The sequence below is a fragment of the Thalassophryne amazonica genome, chromosome 8, assembly GCF_902500255.1.
Source record: "Thalassophryne amazonica chromosome 8, fThaAma1.1, whole genome shotgun sequence".
Taxonomy (NCBI): Eukaryota; Metazoa; Chordata; class Actinopteri; order Batrachoidiformes; family Batrachoididae; genus Thalassophryne; species Thalassophryne amazonica.
This window is the reverse complement of record NC_047110.1, coordinates 72,273,464-72,292,391: the sequence shown is the minus strand read 5'-3', so window position 1 is coordinate 72,292,391 and position 18,928 is coordinate 72,273,464. Positions and strand designations below refer to the sequence as shown.

The 18,928-nt window shown below is 40.2% G+C and overlaps 1 protein-coding gene across 1 annotated transcript in view; it reads right to left on the bottom strand.

Annotated features, from left to right (window-relative positions):
• Window positions 1–1,868: 1,868 nt before the first annotated feature.
• Window positions 1,869–18,928, bottom strand: part of LOC117515873 (hepatocyte growth factor) — an 80,609-nt gene continuing 63,549 nt past the window's right edge. Inside the window, exons 12-18 of the mRNA XM_034176635.1 lie at window positions 16,738–16,767; window positions 12,948–13,053; window positions 10,869–10,943; window positions 9,372–9,521; window positions 9,171–9,277; window positions 2,656–2,798; window positions 1,869–2,183 (exon numbers count right to left, since the gene is read on the bottom strand). Of these exons, the coding sequence (XP_034032526.1) occupies window positions 2,013–2,183; window positions 2,656–2,798; window positions 9,171–9,277; window positions 9,372–9,521; window positions 10,869–10,943; window positions 12,948–13,053; window positions 16,738–16,767 (782 nt within the window). The 3' untranslated portion in view covers window positions 1,869–2,012. The remainder of the gene's footprint in view (window positions 2,184–2,655; window positions 2,799–9,170; window positions 9,278–9,371; window positions 9,522–10,868; window positions 10,944–12,947; window positions 13,054–16,737; window positions 16,768–18,928) is intronic.

Sequence of the window (18,928 nt, the reverse complement as noted above, 5' to 3'; positions counted from 1 at the left end):
AAAAGTAATTACTACTAAAGGAAAAAAACAATAATGGTTTGCACTGTATTTGTATCCTGTTTTTCCTCTATTCCTAGGGCAGGTAGATGAATGCAATGGGGTGGTTTAGGGATGGGGTTGTAAATTTTTTTTGCAGGGGTTTAAATATGGTATGATACAAGCCATGCATGCTATTTCTTGTATATTCCTCTGACTTTCTGCACGCATTTGCAACATGTTTCACATTTAGCATTCAGAATTAGGGTTACCTTTAGGGTCTTGAATAACAGTAATGATAAATAAAAGGCAACTTAATGTGTTTGATATTTCTTCAGATATTATGCCACCTTGTTGTCTGTGCTGTCAACACTGCATCCCAATGAACTTTTGTGCATTTCTTTTTTGGACGTTTAATTCCAAATTTATTCATTTATTTACTTGTTCATTTATTTTGCGAGAATAGACTGAAACAAAAAGGCATCTTTAAACCTTCAGAGATCCATGAACTCGCCGGTGCCTCCACATCAATATTTCTATGTTTTGGACACATGGGAGTCTCAGTGTGTGTAACAATGCGTGCTTCGATACATGTTCCAAACACTAATCACACACTCCAACCTTAACAGAAAGTGCATGACAACATGCACCACAGTAAAAGACCAGTTAAAGACAAACTGAACAGCCAGTAATTTTCCTTAAAATGTAGTGCAGGTGACATATCTCAGTATTTCGAGTCCTTCTGGAACATGCATGTGAGATCTTGCGTGCACAGCGGTGAACATTCTTCACACACACATACACACAGCGGACACAAAAGGTGATAAAGGATGCAATGTTCAGACCTGTTAATCCAACTGTCACTGTGGCTTCCAGTGTTATATCTCTACGCACACCAGGTGGGATCAAGTCACCATCAAGTCACTATCAAGTCATGAATCAGCAAGTCCCAAGTCAAGTCTCAAATCATAATGACCACCAATTGTTTGCAAGATGACTTGAGACTTGACTTGGGACTTGCTGACTCATGACTTGAGAATGACTTTGTCCTACCTCTGACGCACACGTTCTGTCATGTTGGTCCATTTCCTCACCAGAAAACCTCTGAGATCTCTCATTTGCATCAGTTTAGTACCACACCGCTGTACTGTTTCAAGGGAATGATACTGGCTGAATTTATGTTTGTTACACAACCTGCCCTTGACTAATGAAGACCATAATTCCAGCCCCTTTATACCCAGCTTTATGTTCATTATCAGTGTTGCCACAGTTACGTTTAAAACTTTCTTTATTAGAAGCTGCCGACAACTTGTAACTATCAAGTAATGTAACTAATAAGGTAACTACCAATCTAATGTGGTTACTCTTAAGACTGAGTAATTAGCAAAGTAATTCATCAGAAAAGTAACTTATAGTTGCTTTTCTGATTAATTACTGTAATTAATTAATCTTAAACTCAATCTTAAAAATAACTAAGTTATATTACTAGTTACATTCAGCAACTGCCACCAAGTTGTCCACAGCTGCTATTGAAGTAACTGCTTAAAGTAACTTTAAAACGTAACTGTTTAAAGCAACTAAAAACTAATAAAGTAACTTTTCAAAGTTACTGTGGCAACAGTGTTCATTTTATGTATGTCTTTATATCAAATACACCATAGACCAGGGGTGCCCAAATTCAGTCCTTGAGATCTACCTTCCTGACACTCTTAGTTGACTCCCTGCTCCAACACACCTGAATCCAATGAAAGGCTCATTAAAAGCCTGCTAACGAGTCTTTCATTGGATTCAGGTGCGTTGAAAGAGGGAGACAACTAAGTATCAGGAAGGTAGATCTCAAGGACCAAACTTCAGCACCCCTACCACAGAAACTTTGCACCACGTAAGATAGGGCCCAGTGTGTTTAAACCTTCCCTTTGTTCTTCCATTAAGAGTGCATCAGTATATTATCAATCGATAGGTTAGGTATTGTGAAGATTGAGAAGAAGAGCCTGAAGAAGAGCCTCCAGGTTTGCTTTGCTGTTGCAGTTCAGTTTCTAGATCTCAGGATAATATTTGAAGACCTTGTGAATCCACTGTGTGTAGAAGGGCACATTGATAAAGATGCCAGGCTGGTTGGCTCGAGCACAGCCCCTGCCGTGGATGCTCACTCCAACAATAACCCTGCTGTCACCATCCTGACAGACGAGGGGTCCTCCATAATCCCTCTGCAATAAAGGCAATACAAAGCACATTTCTATATGTCAGTGAAATAGCATCATCGCCACTGTTTACACTTATGGAGGCATTGATCCAAAGTAAAATGTGTGTTTTTTGGTAATGTTCAATGACAGCTCTCTCCCAAAGCTGAAAACCACAAGCCAAGGCTTTGATCAGTGATGAAATTTAGTGCAACAGTCTCCATGTGCTCTATTTACAGCAGTCCGCATGCTAATCCTCTGGATTCAAAGAACATTTGTTGGAGATTTAGATCAAACTGAGCTTTGAAAGTGGCGTGTTGAGCAAAGGCAGTAATATCCTTTCAAACATCACACTGGGAACGATGGTCTTATCCAAAGGTCTGAAGGCCTGTTCTTGTTTACAAGCAGCAACTGAACGTACAGCTAGAAACAATTCTTTTGGACCCGCGTTCAGACAGCGAAACGTCTCTCTGAGAAAATAATGAGTGTCACAGTTTACCTCACACACGCCTTCATCCCTCTTGCCTCCTGCACAGATCTTAGTGTTGGTGATGTGGAGGCTGCCACGATGCATCTCACGACACTTCTCGTTGCTGACAATAGGCAGGTTGACAACTTTAAGTTGATCATCATAGCCAGTACCTGAAAGAGGTAAAAGGATTAAAATGTAGAAAAAAATAAGAAATTCCCTTTTATTTTGAATAAATATAGTCTGGGTTTCCTAATTAGAACAAAGATCCACAATTCTATTAATGTGCATATAGAATTCTCCAAAACTGAAAGCAAAGTAAAACCAAATCATTCACATTGTCAGGCAAGCACAAAAGTTTGCATATGTTTATCTGAGTGGCAATTACATATATACACACACACACACACACACACACACACACACATATATTATATACATACATACATATATATATATATATATATATATATATATATATATATATATATATATATATATATATATATATATATATATATATATATATATATATATACACAAGGTCTGTCCATAAAGTGTCGTACCTTTTTATTAATTTTTTTTAAACTATATGGATTTGATTCATATGTTTTCACGTCAGACAAGCTTGAACCCTCGTGCGCATGCGTGAGTTTTTCCACACCTGTTGGTGACGTCATTCACCTGTGAGCACGCCTTCTGGAAAGAGTGGTCCCGCCCCCTCGTGGGATTTTCATTGTCTGGAAATGGCAAAATGCAAAGGACTTTTTTCCATCAGAATTTTTTCAGAAGCTGTTATAGACTGGCACCTGGCAACCATTCGAAAAATTTATCTGGCTTTCGGTGAAAATTTTACGGGCTCCACAGAGAATAAGGTCTATTACTACAGCTTTAAGGACCCCTTTAAGGACGCTCAGCGCGCCACACTCAGAGCTGCGACGACGCGGCACAAGCCACCGGACCATTTCTAAATGGATGGCTCTGTGGATACGAGACCGTCGTGTGCTCTTTCTCTGGTTATCACAAGAGCTGGACATCAGCCATTTTCCGGCAGATTTCACTTTTAACAAGAGATTTTGTCATGGAAAGACGGGCGGAGGCTTCGCACGTAAAGACCGATTCGCTTTGGAAGCGAGACAAAGGAACACCTCCATTTCGGCATGTCAGAGGACAAGTTTGGACATGTCCAGCTCTCCACAATTTCACTGATACTTACTGGACTGCTAAGCATTGAAAGCCGAGATAGACATGTCGCATATCGCAGCTCGGAGCGCGGTGCGCCAAGTGTCATTAAAGGGTTCCTTAAAGCAGTACTAACAAACCTTATTCTCTGTGAAGCCCGTAAAATTTTCACCGAAAGCCAGATAAATTTTTCAAATGGTTTCCAGGTGACAGTCTCTAACAGCTTCTGAAAAAATTCTGATGGAAAAAAAACCCAAATCATTCCGCCATTTCCAGACAATGAAAATCCGATGATGGGGCGGGACCACTCCTTCCACAAGGCGTTCTCACAGGTGAATGACATCACCGACAGGCGTGGAAAAACTCACGCATGCGCAGGAGAGTTCAAGCTTGTCTGATGTGAAAACATATGAATCAAATCCATATAGTTAAAAAAAATAAATAAAAAGGTACGATACTTTATGGACAGACTCGTATATATATATATATATATATATATATATATATATATATATATATATATACACACACACACTCAACAAAAATATAAATGCAACACTTTTGGTTTTGCTCCCATTTTGTATGAGATGAACTCAAAGATCTAAAACTTTTTCCACATACACAATATCACCACTAGCATGACGAGCATACCAGATGAGCTTCCCTGAGACGGTTTCTGACAGTTTGTGCAGAAATTCTTTGGTTATGCAAACCGATTGTTTCAGCAGCTGTCCGAGTGGCTGGTCTCAGACGATCTTGGAGGTGAACATGCTGGATGTGGAGGTCCTGGGCTGGTGTGGTTACACGTGGTCTGCGGTTGTGAGGCTGGTTGGATGTACTGCCAAATTCTCTGAAACGCCTTTGGAGACAGCTTTTATGGTAGAGAAATGAACATTCAATACATGAGCAACAGCTCTGGTTGACATTCCTGCTGTCAGCATGCCAATTGCATGCTCCCTCAAATCTTGCGACATCTGTGGCATTGTGCTGTGTGATAAAACTGCACCTTTCAGAGTGGCCTTTTATTTTGGGCAGTCTAAGGCACACCTGTGCACTAATCATGGTGTCTAATCAGCATCTTGATATGGCACACCTGTGAGGTGGGATGGATTATCTCAGCAAAGGAGAAGTGCTCACTATCACAGATTTAGACTGGTTTGTGAGCAATATTTGAGGGAAATGGTGATATTGTGTATGTTGAAAAAGTTTTAGATCTTTGAGTTCATCTCATACAAAATGGGAGCAAAACCAAAAGTGTTGCGTTTATATTTTTGTTGAGTGTATATATATAGCGTTCAGAATAATAGTAGTGCTATGTGACTAAAAAGATTAATCCAGGTTTTGAGTATATTTCTTATTGTTACATGGGAAACAAGGTACCAGTAGATTCATTAGATTCTCACAAATCCAACAAGACCAAGCGTTCATGATATGCACACTCTTAAGGCTATGAAATTGGGCAATTAGTAAAAAAAGTAGAAAAGGGGGTGTTCACAATAATAGTAGTGCGGCATTCAGTCAGTGAGTTCGTCAATTTTGTGGAACAAACAGGTGTGAATCAGGTGTCCCCTATTTAAGGATGAAGCCAGCACCTGTTGAACATGCTTTTCTCTTTGTAAGCCTGAGGAAAATGGGACGTTCAAGACATTGTTCAGAAGAACAGCGTAGTTTGATTAAAAAGTTGATTGGAGAGGGGAAAACTTATATGCAGGTGCAAAAAATTATAGGCTGTTCATCTACAATGATCACAATGCTTTAAAATGGAAAAAAAAAAACAGATGCGTGGAAGAAAATGGAAAACAACCATCAAAATGCATAGAAGAATAACCAGAATGGCAAAGGCTCACCCACTGATCAGATCCAGGATGATCAAAGACAGTCTGGAGTTACCTGTAAATGCTGTGACAGTTAGAAGATGCCTGTGTGAAGCTAATTTATTTGCAAGAATCCCCGCAAAGTCCCTCTGTTAAATAAAAGATGTGCAGAAGAGGTTACAATTTGCCAAAGAACACATCAACTGGCCTAAAGAGAAATGGAGGAATATTTTGTGGACTGATGAGAGTAAAATTGTTGTTTTTGGGTCCAAGGGCTGCAGACAGTTTGTGAGACAACCCCCAAACTCTGAATTCAAGCCACAGTTCACAGTGAAGACAGTGAAGCATGGTGGTGCAAGCATCATGATATGGGCATGTTTCTCCTACTATGGTGTTGGGCCTATATATCGCATACCAGGTATCATGGATCAGTTTGGATATGTCAAAATACTTGAAGAGGCCATGTTGCCTTATGCTGAAGAGGACATGCCCTTGAAATGGTTGTTTCAACAAGACAATAACCCCAAGCACACTAGTAAACGAGCAAAATCTTGGTTCCAAACCAACAAAATTAATGCCTCGCAGATGTGAAGAAATCATGAAAAACTGTGGTTATACAACTAAATACTAGTTTAGTGATTCACAGGATTGCTAAAAAAGCAGTTTGAACATAATAGTTTTGAGTTTGTAGCATCAACAGCAGATGCTATTATTATTGTGAACACCCCCTTTTCTACTTTTTTTTACTAATAGCCCAATTTCATAGCCTTAAGAGTGTGCATATCATGAATGCTTCGCTTCGCTCTCAGACTGCAGGCTTACTTGTAGTTCCTAGGGTTTGTAAGAGTAGAATGGGAGGCAGAGCCTTCAGCTTTCAGGCTCCTCTCCTGTGGAACCAGCTCCCAATTCAGATCAGGGAGACAGACACCCTCTCTACTTTTAAGATTAGGCTTAAAACTTTCCTTTTGCTAAAGCTTATAGTTAGGGCTGGATCAGGTGACCCTGAACCATCCCTTAGTTATGCTGCTATAGACGTAGACTGCTGGGGGGTTCCCATGATGCACTGTTTCTTTCTCTTTTTGCTTTGTATGCACCACTCTGCATTTAATCATTAGTGATCGATCTCTGCTCCCCTCCACAGCATGTCTTTTTTCTGGTTCTCTCCCTCAGCCCCAACCAGTCCCAGCTGAAGACTGCCCCTCCCTGAGCCTGGTTCTGCTGGAGGTTTCTTCCTGTTAAAAGGGAGTTTTTCCTTCCCACTGTAGCCAAGTGCTTGCTCACAGGGGGTCGTTTTGACCGTTGGGGTTTTACATAATTATTGTATGGCCTTGCCTTACAATATAAAGCGCCTTGGGGCAACTGTTTGTTGTGATTTGGCGCTATATAAAAAAATTGATTGATTGATTGATTGATTGTTGGATTTGTGAGAATCTACTGAATCTACTGGTACCTTGTTTCCCATGTAACAATAAGAAATATACTCAAAATCTTGATTCATCTTTTTAGTCACATAGCACTACTATTATTCTGAACACTACTGTACACACACACACACACACACACACACACACACACACACACACACACACACACACACACACACACACACACACACACACACACACACACACACACACACACACACACACACACACACACACCACACACACACACATTTGTATAATGTGTGTGTTTCAGTGGAGTACACTAAAAAAATTAAATGCTGTCTCAATGAGAAAAACTTAGCTTAACTGGAACTTAACTGGAGAAGTCTTATGGCATTAACTCAGTTGAAAGTTGAAATAACTTTAAAATGTATGCAAATTGTTAGATCCCACTTTTTATCTGCATTATCAACCGTTTCATTTTGTATTTTGTGCATTGCTGTGTGCTTTTTATTCCTTGCATTTATTCATTTATTGTTGGAGTATATTCTGCTTAGAGCTTTGATTCCTGCGCTCTAAAAAAATGAACCACTGTCCCAACGAGAAAAAAAGTGATGGAGCAATTTACATAGATTTTCTTTAAGTTTTTTTCAACTTAACTAGAGACATCTTGTCAACTCAATTGACAGTTGAAAAAACTTTAATGAAGCTCTGCAAACTGTTACAGCAAATTTTCTCATTCAGACAGCAGTTGCTTTTTTAGAGTGTGGGGAAAATGATTGAAATAATTACGATTATTATCATTAGTAATGAATGGGTGATTTATTTTATTCGTGTGTACGCATTACACTGGAATATATAATTACTAAATGAACAACAACTTATACTCTAGCAAACATGGCAATTCATAAAAGGCTTTTTAACCATTTTGAAATTCAATATGGCTGTATTAGTTGTCCGGTTAGTATCTGTTGTTGGCCTGGGTGGTTGCCATCCAGGACCGAAGGCCGCTTCATTGTGTCGTAGAGCGTGGCACCATCACCTGCTTCTTGGCTTGACTTGATTTTGTTTCCCATGAGGTTTTTCCTTCTTTGATGATGCAAAATGTGTAAGGCAGAGAAAGTGCGTCACACATGGGCGACTGTATCAACATGGCGGTGCAACATGGCGGCCTCCATGAGGAAGTCTGTTCCCTTGTTGATGTGAAGGAACAATTCTAAGCTTATGAAAAGACATTGATGCATGGTTGCAAGTAATTTTACACGAATGAACAAATGGTAATGAATGCTAAATTCAATTTCTGCTAATAAACGTCAAGATAAAACAAAGAATGAATTCTTGACATTGTCACTTTAATTTTTCACATTTTTTGATTGAATAGACAATCCGATGACATTGGCATCAGTTTTAAAGTTTCTGACCCTTCTGACTCTGAATTTGCTTTAAAAATAGTACAAATAATATTATGTAATAAAATTTGGTTTAAATTCCTAAATGGTAAATGACGTATTTTTGTTAAACCGCTTTTGAATGAAAGCTGAAAGTCTCCACTACAAGCGTGTGATAATTATTTCATTTTAACTGCATTGTGGCTGTCCACAGAAGCAAAAGTGCCCAATTAGTTTCAATGTCCAAATGCCTATGGACCTACCCACACATCATTGTCTTCATTTTTCAACATTTTTTCAGGTATTGCTCGACATAAAGCCAGGTTTTAAACAGGCTGATGATGTCATTTCTGGTTGCTTTATGCACTGCGGAAATGGCTCGGGAATTACAAAGCCATCAATTAATTTGTGAGGATGGAAACAGCATGCTGTTGAACTTTATTTTCATGAGCATGAAGAGAACTGTAGATAATGTAGAAGGAAATAATGATATATCACCAGGTGGAAATTAAATTTCCCTTTTTATTAAAATAATCAATCTTCTATGTTCCCACTTGTATATCAAGGCAAATATGAAAGGTTCAGAAAAAAATGCTATAGGGTTCATCCTAAGCAATTATTTAAGAAAAAGGGGTGGTGTTACAGAACATGTCTCCAAGTTCACTGAAAATAATTAAAAAAAGACATAATCCACAACTGCTGTAAGAGTAATAACATGCAAACTTGTGAGTTTTTCACAACAAGATAGATTAATGCAGAATATAGAACATCAGTACCTTTGGTCTCTCCCCAGCCATACATTTTACATATTGTTCCTTCTGGGATGGAGCACCCAGCAACAGGTAGCTGGATCGTGTGGACATTGCCAACAGGATGGGCTGGTCTGGACATATTAAATGCATAGTGCACAAAGAACAATCAGCAAACTGTGCACACATGCATCAGTGTATCTTCAAAAAGTTTTTTCATTCACTTACTCAGACAGCCTTATAAGGGCTAAACTGGAGCCCTCTGGGCCACATATCACATGAGCGATGCGGACCTCTTGTCCGCTGGACCAGTCGGGTGATCCTTCTCGAATATCAGAGACGCCAAGCCACACCCGGTACTCACTGAGCTCTGGAACGCTGCAGAGGCACAATGCAGTGTTGATACTTCAGGAAATATTCAACATTTATTATTCTCCATGCAGCATGTAGCTCAGACTGATGCAGACAGTCGTTAATGGTTTATGAGAGAATTACAATGCACAATATTACAATTACAATGCACAATATTAAATAAATTATGCTTAATTTTATGAACTGGATGCATGAACTTTTACACTCAACAAAAATATAAACGCAACACTTTTGGTTTTGCTCCCATTTTGTATGAGATGAACTCAAAGATCTAAAACTTTTTCCACATACACAATATCACCATTTCCCTCAAATATTGTTCACAAACCAGTCTAAATCTGTGACAGTGAGCACTTCTCCTTTGCTGAGATAATCCATCCCACCTCACAGGTGTGCCATATCAAGATGCTGATTAGACAAAATGATTAGTGCACAGGTGTGCCTTAGACTGCCCACAATAAAAGGCCACTCTGAAAGGTGCAGTTTTATCACACAGCACAATGCCACAGATGTCGCAAGATTTGAGGGAGTGTGCAATTGGCATGCTGACAGCAGGAATGTCAACCAGAGCTGTTGCTCGTGTATTGAATGTTCATGTCTCTACCATAAGCCGTCTCCAAAGTCGTTTCAGAGAATTTGGCAGTACATCCAACCACCCTCACAACCGCAGACCACGTGTAACCACACCAGCCCAGGACCTCCACATCCAGCATGTTCACCTCCAAGACCTCGGACAGCTGCTGGAACAATCGGTTTGCATAACCAAAGAATTTTTGCACAAACTGTCAGAAACCGTCTCAGGGAAGCTCATCTGCATGCTCGTCGTCCTCATCGGGGTCTCGACCTGACTCCAGTTCGTCGTTGTAACCGATTTGAGTGGGCAAATGCTCACATTCGCTGCCGTTTGGCACGTTGGAGAGGTGTTCTCTTCACGGATGATGCGAAGGAGATGTGTTGCACTGCATGAGACAAATGGTGGTCACACCAGATACTGACTGGTATCCCCCCCCAATAAAACAAAACTGCACCTTTCAGAGTGGCCTTTTATTGTGGGCAGTCTAAGGCACACCTGTGCACTAATCATGGTGTCTAATCAGCATCCTGATATGGCACACCTGTGAGGTGGGATGGATTATCTCAGCAAAGGAGAAGTGCTCACTATCACAGATTTAGTCTGGTTTGTGAACAATATTTGAGGGAAATGGTGATATTGTGTATGTGGAAAAAGTTTTAGATCTTTGAGTTCATCTCATACAAAATGGGAGCAAAACCAAAAGTGTTGCGTTTATATTTTTGTTGAGTATATTAAAGGAAAAACACTGATGTAGATACATGAGCGACTGTTGTTATTACCACGAGGAGAAGCACTGTCTGTCAGTTAGCACCCACTCCTCCCGTATTAGAGAACCCCCGCACCAGTGCACTGACCTGAACAGAAAACAAAAATATGTTCTCAAAAAATTATTTTCATACATTTCATGCAGTGGCTGATAGGGGCCACAACATTTCCAAATTTAGACTGCACTAGCAAACACACAAAAACTGACAATACAAAACCTGAATTAAAGAACAGGTTGTTGCCTCAAAATAAATAAATAAATAAATAAATAATCTTAAAAATTCAAAAATGATTGCACATGTGAACATGAATATAATTAACAACATGTGACAACTGAATTTTGAATATTAAATTCAAATGTCCACAAAATTCAATCCGGATCAAAGCCAGATCAAACTTTGTCAGTCGATAAAGGATACCATCCTACATAACAGTCTCAAATATGAAAGAAATTCAATCTTTTTTGACAGAGTTATACATTTTTGAAAATCTGTTCAATGTTAAAGGATAGGAGTGTTTCCACTTTTCCAAGATTTTTCCAAACTTTTACCTTTGACCTTGACAACTGAATCAGGTCTTGTCTATCAGAATATCAGTCCTCTGTAAAAAAAATTTCTTAACGACATGAAAAAATTGCGGGTTCCAGGCTGTTCACTAACTAACAAACAAAAGCAAAAACAACTTGCACCGAACTTCGTTGGCAGAAGTAATTATATTGTTGCATCTGATGCATGTAATATTTGTTTGTGTTTCCAAACATTTTTGTTGTTGTTTTTGAATTGATACACGTTTTTTCATTTGTATTTTTTGCTTTGCTGGTGGTGTTTAAATTTAAAATTTTGTGGCTCCTGTTGGTAGTTTGAGGTACTATTCCAAACAACAAAACATACAAACAAACTAGAGAGATTCGTCACGAAATGCCCCGCGCACAGTACTATTTTCCATGTAAAGAGCAGTAATATGTACATGTGTGGGGTAGGTATTTGGATGACCCCTCATGTGTTTGATGTAAACTGGGATACACAGTGGAAAAACTGGAGATTGACATTATATTTATTTAGAGGATGTGGCCAACAGTGACCATAAAAAGTTGGTAGCCTTTGAACAAATGCAACTATTGGTAATTTTTTAAAAGTAGGTCAAGGTCACTGGCCTTCGAACCCATGCAAAGTACTCCTCAAAGGCATGTACCCACCAACTATGAAGTTTTTGCAAGCAACAGGTGCCGAGGTACATTTCGGCAAACAAATTTCAGCCAAAGGGTTTGACAGTTGTGACCATTGGTGACCTTGAAAAGTAGGTCAAGGACACCGGCATTCAAACCCATGCAAAGTACTCCTCCAAAGCATGTACCCACCAAATACGAAGTTTCTGCAAGCAATGGGTGCCGAGCAATGTTATGGCAAAGGATTTGACAGTTGTGACCACTGGTGACCTTGAAAAGTACGTCAAGGTCCCTGGCCTTTGAACCCATGTGAAGTACTCCTCCAAGGCAAATACCCACAAAATATGAAGTGTCTGTAAGCAAAAGGTGCCGAACTACATTATGGCAAAGGATATGACAGTTCTGACCGTTGGTAACCTTCAAAAGTAGGTCACTAGCCTTTGAACCCATGAGAAGCACTCTGCCAAGGCATGTACCCACCAAATATGAAGTTTCTGTGAACAATAGGTGCAAAGCTATGTTGCAGCAAAGGATTTGACAGTTGTGACAACTGGTGACCTTGAAAAGTAGGTCAAGGTCACCGGCCTTCAAACCCATGCAAAGTACTCCTCCAAGGCATGTACCCACCAAATATTAAGATTGTGCGAGTAATAGGTGCCGAGCTACGTTGCGGCGAATGAATTGCGGCCGGACAGACGAACAACCCGGATGCTATATGCCCCGCCTCGCGGCGCAAGCCCTGCATAGGGCATAACAAAAAATGTATAGTACTAGTGCACAGTATATAACATCTGAACACTATAAAAATAAAATAGTATGAACGAAATTCCACAAACACCTCTCTATATGAGAGAAGGAAGGACATCCTACTCTTTTTTTCACAGGTAGAGAAAACTATAGAATATTCTATTTGAATACAGTATCATACCCTTTCTGTATGCTGACCATCCAGCTGCCATCTGATGCACTCACTGGACCTCCTCCGACTATCCTCGGCCTCTTATGGACAAAACACACCGCAGACGATTGCTCACCTGGAAAACACAAACATCTGATAAATATAGATAAGAAAAGGGTGATAACAACTTTGCAGAAAAGTGCACCTTGATTGAAAAGAACATAATATATTATAATGAAAGCGAAAGTCTGGGATTTTAGGTTTGAGTCTCCTCCTCCTTTTGTATATGATTTGGATATAAAATGACAACTGTTCCCCTGTGCAGGGAGTGAGGACACATTAGAAGAATCTGCTGTGATGCCATGGGGAATTAAAAGCAAAAAACAACCTTGTGAAGCCAGGAGACTGAAAATGTCTCATTTTATAGGGCAAAACACCAAGAAACACGATAACATCTATGTGAACATTTTATTTAGTGGAAAAAGAAAGAATTCTGGGCCAGAATGGTGAAAGTCTGCAGGCCCTCGTTCTTCTGTCCCCATACAATTGTCCCAAAAAACTTAAATTGGAACCTTTCTGGTGCTGTGTGATGCATAACTGCTTAGAAAAATGTCGTCTTAAGAACAAGTTTTAAATTATTATCAGTACTGCCAACCATCCCGCATTGGGCAAGACAGTCCCGGTATTTACCCCCGTGTCCTGCATCCCCCATGACCCCCTAGTTACGCTTCACACCTCTTGCACTTGCGGCCACGCCTAGGTGTCCCACATTGGGAAATTCAAATGTTGGCAGATATGTATTATGTATATATATTGAATATTGTACAACAAAAATAAAAATGTATTACTATGTGTGCAAAAAAGCTAGTTGACAGTACAATCAAATTTGGGCATAATCATCCCTCTGAGTGACTCCATTAAATAGGAAAAAAACAGATAAATATCATTCAAAGTATTATCATCATTTACTGTCAGATTTGTGGCATACATGCCCATGCATGCACACATATGACCAGTGATGCCGGTAACGTGTTACTTAGAAACGCGTTACTCTAATCTGACCACTTTTTTTTGTAACGAGTAATCTAATGCGTTAATCTTTCCAAATCAGTAATCAGATTAAAGTTACTTCTCCAAGTCACTGTGCGTTACTATTATTTTTGCATTGTGGGTCGACAGCAGCATTAAACTTGGTCCGTGGGCAGGAGGTCGGGGTTCGACTGAACTGCCCACTTTAAGCGAGCTGTGAGCTTTTCATCAGCTACGACTCGTCCTCACCTCTTAAAGCGCGGTGAAAACAGCACACCTGCACTGAGCTTTACAAAGTCATTTTTATGCTTTATTTTTCTCCTTTATTTAGAATTCTGAGCTGAGCCGCTCCGTATTGTCTCGTTAAAAACAGCTGATCCTCCGCGACGCGTCAACAACTAACACTATTTCCACTCAAATGCACCTAAACTCTCTGAGGACCACATGATGTGAAAACACAATAAAACTTTCTTACCTGTAAATCTGGTCATGTTTTCTGCATAAATACGAGGTCTGTCCGTAAAGTATAGGTCCTTTTTATTTTTTTCAAAAACTATATGGATTTCATTCATATGTTTTTACGTCAGACATGCTTGAACCCTCGTGCGCATGCGTGAGTTTTTCCATGCCTGTCGGTGACGTCATTCGCCTGTGAGCACTCCTTGTGGGAGGAGTCGTCCAGCCCCTCGTCGGAATTCCTTTGTCTGAGAAGTTGCTGAGAGACTGGCGCTTTGTTTGATCAAAATTTTTTCTAAACCTGTGAGACACATCGAAGTGGACATGGTTCGAAAAATTAAGCTGGTTTTCAGTGAGAATTTTAACAGCTGATGAGAGATTTTGAGGTGATTCTGTCGCTTTAAGGACTTTTCACGGTGCGAGACGTCGCGCAGCGCTCTCAGGCAGCGTCATCAGCCTGTTTCAAGCTTAAAACCTCCACATTTCAGGCTCTATTGATCCAGGACGTCGTGAGAGAACAGAGAAGTTTCAGAAGAAGTCGGTTTCAGCATTTTATCTGGATATTCCACTGTTAAAGGAGATTTTTTTAATGAAAGATGTGCGGACGGGTCCGCGCGTTGGGACGCAGCCGACGCGGCGCGGCGGCACAGGAAAAACACCTCCGTGTTGATAACCATTTGTTAAAATCCAGTTGGCTTTTGATGGCTTTCAGTGGAGTGAGTATATGAGAAATTGTTTATCAGCTGGAGATGTTCCAACTTGTCCTCAAGGCTTCCAACAGAGGTGTGTTTCCTGTGGCGGAGCGTCGCGGCGGCTGCGAGCCGACGCTGCAATCCGCCCGCACGTCTTTCATTAAAAAAATCTCCTTTAACAGTGGAATATCCGGATAAAATGCTGAAACCGACTTCTTCTGAAACTTCTCTGTTCTCTCACGACGTCCTGGATCAACAGAGCCTGAAATGTGGAGGTTTTAAGCTTGAAACAGGCTGATGACGCTGCCTGAGAGCGCTGCGCGACGTCTTGCACCGTGAAAAGTCCTTAAAGCGACAGAATCACCTCAAAATCTCTCATCAGCTGTTAAAATTTTCACTGAAGACCAGCTTAATTTTTCGAACCATGTCCACTTCGATGTGTCTCACAGGTTTAGAAAAAATTTTGATCAAACAAAGCGCCAGTCTCTCAGCAACTTCTCAGACAAAGGAATTCCGACGAGGGGCTGGACGACTCCTCCCACAAGGAGTGCTCACAGGCGAATGACGTCACCGACAGGCATGGAAAAACTCACGCATGCGCACGAGGGTTCAAGCATGTCTGACGTAAAAACATATGAATGAAATCCATATAGTTTTTGAAAAAAATAAAAAGGACCTATACTTTACGGACAGACCTCGTAAATGTTATCCATTCTTTGTGCTCAAACGCCAAAGCAGGGGCGAATCCAGATGGAATGGGGGCGTGGGGAGGGATGTGCCCCCTCCCCCACAACACCCCTAGATTAAAGGTCCAGTTTTGAAGCCTTTTTTTACTACAACTACTAATACTACTTAAAATAATATTAATTTCGACAAGTAAAATATTTAGAGAGAATTTAAATGTTAGAAAAATGCTAGAATGAATTTAATAGTTACATTTATAAACAATGTAGGTTCGAAATTGCAAGTTTTACTGTTACAGTGCTGTCAACAGTTAAATATGAGGTCACGAAAGAGGTCTTTATTTTAATTTTTATAAAACAAGTATTTATTTTCATTGAAGTCAAGAAAGGGTGACTATAAAGTAAGTTTTGGCAAAACAGGTATCATTGTCATGTTGAGGTGGGTTGTTGTCGGCAGCTGGGGAAAGTAACTAAAAAAGTAACTAGTAATCTAACTTAGTTACTTTTACAATTGAGTAATCAATAAAGTAACTAAGTTACTTTTTCAAGGAGTAATCAGTAATCAGTAATTGGATTACTTTTTCAAAGTAACTGTGGCAACACTGCATATGACATAACAGTCAGACATGATCACCAATATGGCCAGTAATGCTGAGGAAACCACTGATTAAGCTAACTTTAGAAAATGTTGACGTACCATATGGGTGGAATGAATCTAATGTTCTTCAGGTACTACAAGTATATACACAGAAAAATCAAAAAGTCGAAGAGATTAATACATGCTGATGGATAAACCACAAACAGGTGCCACCATGACAATGCAATGTCCCATATTATGTACCAAAATACTGGAACATAATAAATTAATTCATTAATTAAGTCTAGAGGAGGCTGTCAAAAACAGATTGGCCACTGAGCCGACTTATGAACACAGACAGAAGAGCTTTCACAGCTACTCACCCTGTGGAATGATGTTCTGCGAAGCATCACCTGAAGAAAGAAGACAAACACGGGATCAGAGAGTTATCAGACATGAGATGAGACAAGGTTGTTGTATGGCTGGGGGTGCCTGGCTGCCTTTTGTTTCTGTCTTCTGTTCTGTCTTTTGTTTTTCCTTCCAGGTGGCACGCGTTTAGGACTGAGTGGCTGTGTGGCTGAGTTATCAGGACCTCACCCTGATCACCTGAGGCTGATCATGTGCAGCTCGTCAGGACTCACAGCTGTGGTGCATCTCTATGGATTGGGGCATGGTGGCATTTAAGTCTGGAGTACACAGTGTGTATTTGCCAGAGACTCGACCTTGTGACCAGATGGGTGAGATCGTCGTCTTGAGAGCCATCTCATCATTATGGATGCAGAGACCATCCAGGTTTGATGCCATGGTCTGTGAAAGAGGAGGGGGTGAGGTCTCACGCTCGTCAGCACACTTCCTGAGGTACGTTAGGTTTTGTGACTAACATGAGTACAGTCAGTAAATGTGGTGTCCCTCACACCTTATTATATTGAGCTGTTATGTTAGTCATTTAATCAGCTTCCACTACAGTTGAGAATGTGAACTGGGTGTTCCATGCCTGCAGGGTGGGAAGCTGATTAGTAATTAAGCCAGGAAGTGTTTGCTGTTTGTGTACACCTTTGAGTGGTCTCTCTGTGTGTGGAGTGTGGACTCACATGATGGTTTCTTCTTTCACAGACTCGGTTTGTCGCGGCCACCTGGGGGGTGTCGGCGGGGTCCTTGGGTCCGAACTGGTTCTGGCTCCGGACCGTTTGTGCTGCTAGGAGCGCACCGCTAATCCACCTCGCCAGACCGCGCACTTATTTGTTTGTACTTTTATCACATCACTGTTATGTCATTAAATTTTGTTATCCTTTGTACCGTGCTCTGTTTATTTCATACTGGGTCCTTCAAACGCTGGTCGGTTCTCCCCTAGATTAAAGGTCCAGTTTTGAAGCCTTTTTTACTACAACTGCTAATACTACTTATAATAATTTTGACAAGTAAAATGTTTAGAGAGAATTAAAATGTTAGAAATAATTTAGTAGTTACATTTATAAACAATGAAGGTTAGAAATTGCAAGTTTTACTGTTACAGTGCTGTCAACAGTTAAATATGAGGTCACAAAACAGGTCTTTATTTTACTTTTTATAAAACAAGTATATATTTTCATTGAAGTCAAGAAAGGGTGACTATAAAGTGAGTTTTGGCAAAACAAGTATCATTGTCATGTTGAGGTGGCAGAGGGTTGTTGTCGGCAGCTGGGGAAAGTAACTAAAAAGTAACTAGTAATCTAACTTAGTTACTTTTACAATTGAGTAATCAGTAAAATAACTAAGTTACTTTTTCAAGGGTTAATCAGTAATTGGATTACTTTTTCAAAGTAACTGTGGCAACACTGGTGGTTACAGAGAATGAGTTAGGTGTGATAACCCAGGAGTCAAAGGCAAAAACAAGTAGTCATTTTTTCAAAATAATATGGAAATGTGTCAAATAGAAACTTGGTGTCTCTGAGTAAGTTAAGCTCAAAATCTACTCTCTAGCCTCAAAGGTTCTTGAGATTTGCTATACTTGGTACATTTTGTTGTGTTGGCCATCACTATAGCTGCACTTTGGAACTATCAGGCCATTTTGGGGGCTCTGACACCTTTGCACATGTCTCCACCACAGGGACAGCCCCTGAAAAGGTATATTTTAGGACATTTTTGGGGGCAAGGCAAGACACTACTGTGAGGTATGTACTTCTGAGCAACCCTGAAATACTGTTGGGCGAGTTCACTGTTGACTGGTCATACTCATGCACTAGATGACAACAACTCCAGGCAGGACAAGATCCAGTGGGGTTGAGGGGAATTCTGTAAATCTCTGTCAATGCACCTGAATACCCATGGAATTAAAAAACACCCCAAAAAAGAGAAACATTGAAATGAACACAGCTACAAAAGTGATTCAGACCACAAAACCAATGGAATACTGCAACACAGACCTTAGTGCAGTGGCAAGGTGGGGACAAAAGACTATTGCTTTATTGTTTGATGGCAGATATTGTGTTGGAAAGGAGTTGGGTATTTTAAGAGTTTGCATTGCTCAGCAATCAACTGGAAGCCAATTAAAAAAAAAAAAACAGCATAAAACACTCCTGCTTTTGCCTTCTGACT